Source organism: Alosa alosa, chromosome 7 (genome assembly GCF_017589495.1).
Source record: "Alosa alosa isolate M-15738 ecotype Scorff River chromosome 7, AALO_Geno_1.1, whole genome shotgun sequence".
In the NCBI taxonomy this organism is placed as follows: Eukaryota; Metazoa; Chordata; class Actinopteri; order Clupeiformes; family Clupeidae; genus Alosa; species Alosa alosa.
The window spans coordinates 22,086,675-22,093,497 of NC_063195.1; the positions used below are offsets into that span (position 1 = coordinate 22,086,675).

A 6,823-nucleotide genomic window follows, 5' to 3' on the forward strand; every position below is an offset into this window, starting at 1 on the left:
AAAGAAAGAAAGAAAGAAAGAAAGAAAGAAAGAAAGAAAGAGACAGACAGAGAGAGCTGGCTACTCTGTTCATCTGTTCATCCTAGCTGTTGATATAGGCCTACTTCCAGTTATCGATATTAAAGCCTTGTTGTTCAATGTTATAGGAGTAGTTGTTTAAGCTGCTGTTGTGTGCATGGATGAGAAAAATGACAGTCGGGCTACCTGCTGGAGATGTAAAAACCACACATAATGCAACCAGTAGGAATGTTTAAGAGAGGCACAACACTAAGCACTAGTGACAGCTCTGATTGGGTAATGAGCCTGTGATCCTAAGACAAGAGATAGCTAAGCTACTACGGTGGCTGTACTACTTGTGGTAATTGTAAAAGTTGTAGTTTGTGTGTTGTAGTTTGTGTGTTGTGTTGTCGTAACAGGGAAATGACTGAGGGGAAACAGAGCTAGGCTAGCTAACTGCAAATTTAATAATGCGATGCTTCAAGTAGGAAAGTGTCTTGTGCGCATCGTGTGGTTTTCCAAGAGAGCGTAAAGTGTGTTTTTTTTTAGCGTTGAAATGTTTGTGTTTCGGACGGCTTGTGGTGGAGCTTGCTCTATGACTATGAAAACACCTGCTCCTCCACGCAGTAGAGAGGAAAACAAGAAAGATGAGTTCACACCCTAGTAGCCAACTAAAATGGCCAGACTTATATGTATACTCTGTAAACATTACATGTATGTTTCCATTTGTGTGTGTTTCCTGTGTTTGCCCATGCGTATGTATGTGTACGTGTTGGTTCTCGGTCTCTCTCTGAGTGTGTGTGTGTGTTGCTCCGAGTGACTTCCTCTCTGGCCGGTGAGGCTGGTCCTACCATGAGTACCCCTGTCTGGTATTCTAACGAGGGGCTCAGTGGCCAGCCAACACACACACACACACACACACACACACAGGAAATATGGACTGCAGCTACACACAAACATCCTCACCTCAATAAACACTGGTAGTAAAAAATAAAACAGCTGGAGTGGAAACAGAGACAGACAGACATGTATAGTATCAACCCAACCTCTCTCTGGCCCTCTCTCCTTCATGGGACCTCAGCCTCTTTATCGGTCTGTAGCTGCCCCACCTCTGTCTCTCTATTCTCTCTCTCTCTCTCTCTGTCTCTCTATTCTATTCTATCTCTCTCTCTCTCTCTCTCTCTCTCTCTTTCTCTCTCTCTCTCTTCTCTCTCTCTTCTCTCTTTCTTCTCTCTCTCTCTCTCTGTGGGCGAGCACATTCTGAAGGAGAATTCTTAATTAGAGTGTTCCTCATTATAACTCATTTAAAGTTCCTGAGAAGCAAAACAGGAGAAAGAAGGAGAAAGTATGTGAGTGTGAGCAAACTAGTGGTGCGGTGTGTGTGTGTGTGTGTGCCTGATGAACCACTGCGCAGAATGAGTCATACTGGCCCAGCTCGCGGACAGAAAACAAAAAAATCATTAAATAAACACATCAATAAAAGCGCCAAAGCAGAGGGAGAGAGAGATCGAGAAAGAGAGAGAGAGAGAGAGAGAACACAAACGGGGGGGGGAACCCTACTCATACCAGCCTTGGGACAGACCATTCTGGGGGGCACCCCCTCTAGAGCGGCATCCGTCACACTCCTGCGACAGTACATTTCCCCTCTCTCCCTGCTACACCCCTACCACACTTTAAAGCAACACAACGCAGTTCTTTTACCCTCAAATAATGCCTTTCAACTCATTTTGATGCCACACTGATTACAGAATAAGGAGAATGGAGTGTCTGATGTTGCCAGTGCAAGCCCAGAATGCCTGGTATTGCACTACACAACGCTATTGTCACAGATAGGATGAATGGACGAACTGGGTATCCGCGCTAAATGGGTACCCATGGGACTGCGTGGGGCAACATGGGGCTGCGTGGGGAAACATGGGACTGCGTGGGGCAACATGGGACTGCGTGGGGCAACATGGGACTGCGTGGGGCTACTTTGGACTGCATGGGACTAGGTGGGACTGTGCGGGGCTACGCGTTATTTAGATGGTCAGGGGAATGAAGTGCATTCCCAGCATTCTCCTGATGGTCGGGTCGGATGTTTGTAAACTGGATACTTTCCTGATACTTCACAAAAGTCAAACAGAGGATGCAGCTCAACCTACATAAACATCCATACGTTTAAAGCAGCCACTATATCTTTAGGGAACAATTTGTGCAATAGTTGACAAACCCAAGTCAAGAGGAACTTTTCCACAGTGATGATTGCTGGTACACAATTTTGATGAGTGTTTAGATGGAACTTCTGAGAGAGCCATTTCAATGAGGCATCATTAAAGACTATCTGCATCTATCTAACAGTGTATGAGCAGAGTGACTTGACTGATTCTGATGCCCATATGATTTTTGCTGGCAAAAACTCCCGTACACTCTGATACCCTGTTGCATAAGTGTTTAAGTGAAGTAAGATGGATTTAGCAAACACTCTTATCGAAAGTGACCAGGACTGGCAGTGATCCAGATTGACCACCTCTCACTACTGTTGCTAAGTAATGCCTTATGGCCTGATGTGACCAAGTCAAACAAGGGGAGCAAACTGAGATCCCAAGAGAAAGTGTTTCTGTGGCTGACAGGACTGCACCTGAACCTGCAGGACTGCTTTAATATAAGAGCCGATAACAGTGAACTAAGGGCGGTAGCAACAAACAGTGTTTAAAGGTTAAAGCCATCAGTCCTTGTCTGTCTGTCTGTCTCATTCAGAGCCTGTGTGTGTGTGTGTGTGTGTGTGTGTGTGTGTGTGTGTTCTTCTTTTTGCTCTCTGAGCCTTTCCTGGTGCAACCGGTCCTTTGGCCGACACTGGCATCACCACCTTTGCCCTGACGTGAGCAGTGTGGCAGCCGCCACCGCCACCTCCACCATCGCCACTGGAGTGTTGGAGGTGTGGGAGGTGAGCACTGAGTTCAAGTGGTTTACTGTGGCTGTGGATTTCTCTCCTGCCTCTATGCTCCCTGTGGCGTGGGAGGTGTGTGTGTGTGTGTGTGTTCACTCTGGATGAGTTCTACAGCACACTGTTCTCATTTCATCCCACCTGCGTCTTGGAAAGCGGAGCCGTTGGCATGGAGATGGTGAGACCTCAATGAATAATATGCTAAGCTTGAGTACACACACACACACACACACACAGCATAATAGCGCTGGTTTGGGCCAGTTATGATAGAGTGGGCATGCAATTCTTGCTGTAGGGGGCATTAAAGCCACTTAAATCTATGCATTCCCCCTTTTCTCATGCTCTTTCTCTCGGTCACCCAGTGTCCTCCTCCTAGTCCGTTTTGACATTCCCTGGTGAGCCACTAAAGCTCACTCTCTCCCTATTAAGGAGGCAGGGTGCAACCAACAGCGAGGAAGACCCCCAAAGCTGCAACATAGTAGAGCTGCAACTAGATTCATCACACACAACACACACACACACACACACACACACACACACACACACACACAGAAAAGTGGTTGCTTCTCTGAATTATAAGTCATTAATCTCCATCAAATAGAAGTCATAATCAAGCACATGAGATCGGTGTGTGTGTTTGTGTCTGTGTGTGTGTGTATGTATTGGGCTTCATTTGCTCTCAGCCACTTCAAAGCATGTGATGCACAAATGCCAAATGAGGATACACGTCATTGGTTTGGATCCTTCTCCAATAGGACGTTGCCCTTTTAAAAACCAGTGTGCGTTACAACGCCCTAACTCACAGCCTTCTGAAGTGTCGCACACTAACACACACATTCATTTAAGGTGAGCCATAAATTACTGAGTGCCTCAGTTATCCAGGACCAATCAGAAACAGAGATTCAGTGTTTCATTTTTTTTTACTCTTACAGTTTATTAGTCTGTTAGTCAAGGCCAAGGAAAGCAAATGTAGCATAGCTCACTCCGAGACCCCCAGGTTGTTTGGGTCCGCTGGCTGTAGGCTAAACCAGAACACAAAGCAGGTCCTTCGCTCCAAGCCATTGACTACTGTAGCCAATCTACAAGAAACAGGTGCTCAGGCTCCAACAATGCCCAACTTGGGCCAGGATCGAGGACCTTGCCTTTAAAGAAACATGGTGATGGGCAGTGTGTGTGTGTGTGTGTGTGTGTGTGTGTGTGTGTGTGTATGTATTGGGCTTCATTTGCTCAGCCACTTCAAAGCATGTGATGCACAAATGCCAAAATGAGGATACACGCCATTGGTTTGGATCCTTCTCCAATAGGACGCTGCCCTTTAAAACCAGTGTAAGGCATAACGCCTCTAACTCACAGCCTTCTGAAGTGTCGCACACTAACACACACATTCATTTAAGGTGAGCCATAAATTACTGAGTGCCTCAGTTATCCAGGACCAATCAGAAACAGAGATTCAGTGTTTCATTTTTTTTTACTCTTACAGTTTATTAGTCTTTTAGTCAAGGCCAAGGAAAGCAAATGTAGCATAGCTCACTCCGAGACCCCCAGGTTGTTTGGGTCCGCTGGCTGTAGGCTAAACCAGAACACAAAAGCAGGTCCTTCGCTCCAAGCCATTGACTACTGTAGCCAATCTACAAGAAACAGGTGCTCAGGCTCCAACAATGCCCAACTTGGGCCAGGATCGAGGACCTTGCCTTTAAAGAAACATGGTGATGGGCAGTGTGTGTGTGTGTGTGTGTGTGTGTGTGTGTGTGTGTGTGTGTGTGTCTGGTACAACCAGGATACATGTGTCCCAGGGCAAAGGAAGAGAAAATCCCATAAGAAGTGTTTGAAGTCCCAGCCACAAACAGAAGCCAGCCAGGGTACAAACTACTGTAACGCTAAAGAATCAAGATGTAGGCCTAGATAACACATTTTTAAGGGCTTGTTCAAGCTGTGCCTCTTTATAACCCTCTCTACATTCAAGTCTAAAAACTTGAAAAAGTAATAGTATTGCAATAGCCATGTTTTCCCAAAACAAAAACAGTGGTATGGCTCAGTTAAACGTGACTGCCAAGAGTGAACCTTGGTCTGGTGCATTTTGCAATTGCCTGTATTAACCTACGTCGCAGGATAATGAGGTTTGGCTCTTTATGGAAGTGTTTCATATTCAAGACAGTCCATAACGCAGTGGTTTATATATGTGTTCTGATTGTGGATATAGGTGAAGCAGAGATGCTTCGAGCGATTGAGGACACAAACCCCTACAGCTGCATGTCGTGCCTCAATAACAGGGGGCGGGGCGCAGGGCTTGTCAAACAGTTCCAGCAGCGTGAACATTTTTGGAATTCCATCACGGCCGTCTGAAACAAGGTACCCAGGCTAACAGGCTAACGTTAACTAGCTTTGCCTCCCTATAAAACACACATGTGCTGGTTTTAAATTATGAGTCACGGAAACGCAGTTGGGGTTTGGGTTTGAGTGAGGGAATTAAAAGTTAAAGCGAGAGACAACTTGCACAACTTCTTAATGTCAAAACGTCATTCCTGTTAGCCGCGGCTAACCACATAGCTCCGTGGCACTGGCAGGCAGTCTGCACATGAAAAGCCCCTCAAGAGGGAAAACATCCAGCCCCATGGAATGTTCGCCACATTCCAGCCACCCCGTTATCTAAAACCAAACCCCGTTTACTGGATAGGTTACATACCTGCAATTCTGCCCGTTCCACTTCCCATTGCGCTCTTTCGACCTCAAACCGGGCCCATTCGTGCTGCAGAAAGTGCAGTATCCCCGGAATACTGTACTGCGCCCTAGCCGCCTCACCGCCCCCGCCGTCGCCGGTTTGTGGTGCTTTCCCACCGACGACGCTGGCTATCAACGAGTTGTTGTTATTGTTGAAGAACACTCCGGGCCCTGCCTGATCGTCCATGGCCAGGCCAGGTTCGGGGGGTCTCAATGCCCAGTTGTGTCGCCTATTTTCTCCCCTGTCACTTTGGTGTATATCCGTCTATGTGCACAAAATGGACAATGTATCACGCTTCTCGCAGCTCTCTCTTCTGGTGCTGAGCATGCAAACTCATGTCTGGTTGTCTTGTCATGCGGTGACGTCAACTCTAAACGCACGCCTAGATTTTTCCCCCCTCCGCGTTTGGTCAACATCCTCGGTTTGGATTGGTCACAAAGGCCCATTCACACGGAGATCACCAATCAGATTGGAGGGCATCTAAAAGCAAATGAATCAGTGCATACTGAATTAGATCTAAGTTGTCATAAAATAAAAATGATACAAACACATTAATAGCCAACTAGATCTTCAAATCTGAAAGATGGAAATGTATGGTCATCATCTCTAGTGTAGGCCTAAGTGACAGGTGATCTTTACATCACTGTAAAGTAGGCTACAGGCCCAGTAGGTCTACATCTAGTCAAAATAGAAACAGAAAAGAGTCTGTGTGACTGTGTAGTCTGTGTAGCATCAGTGGCTAAAATAGGCTGTTGTTATTATATTAAAAACATTTAGATTTGTTTAAGCAATAGAAGCAATAGAATAACATTCAAGCTATTAACATTTAACCATTTTAACATTTAAGCTATACAGAGCTACAGCAATAGCAATAGAATAACATTTAAGCTATTAACATTTAAGCATTTTAACATTTAAGTTATAAAGCTAAAGCTACTGCAATAGAATAACATTTAGGCTATGTGCAGAGGAGACTAGAGCTAGGAGTTACCAATGTATCTGCTAATACTAGTACTAGAGGATAGGAGCTACATAGTGTTGTACTTTTCAAATGGCATCTAATCTGATGGTTTCACAGCCAGACAGATAAGAGAACAGTGTAAACTCTCTCTCTATCTCTCTCTCTCTTTCTCTCTCTTTCTGTGTGTGTGTGTGTGTGTGAGAGAGAGAGAGAGAGAGGA

At 45.6% G+C, this 6,823-nt stretch overlaps 1 protein-coding gene across 1 annotated transcript in view; it reads right to left on the minus strand.

The window, feature by feature from the left end:
* Positions 1 to 5,986, minus strand: part of strn (striatin, calmodulin binding protein) — a 59,290-nt gene extending 53,304 nt beyond the window's left edge. The window contains 1 exon segment of the mRNA XM_048249005.1: positions 5,607 to 5,986. Coding sequence (XP_048104962.1) covers positions 5,607 to 5,828 — 222 coding nt within the window. The 5' untranslated portion in view covers positions 5,829 to 5,986.
* Positions 5,987 to 6,823: the final 837 nt, after the last annotated feature.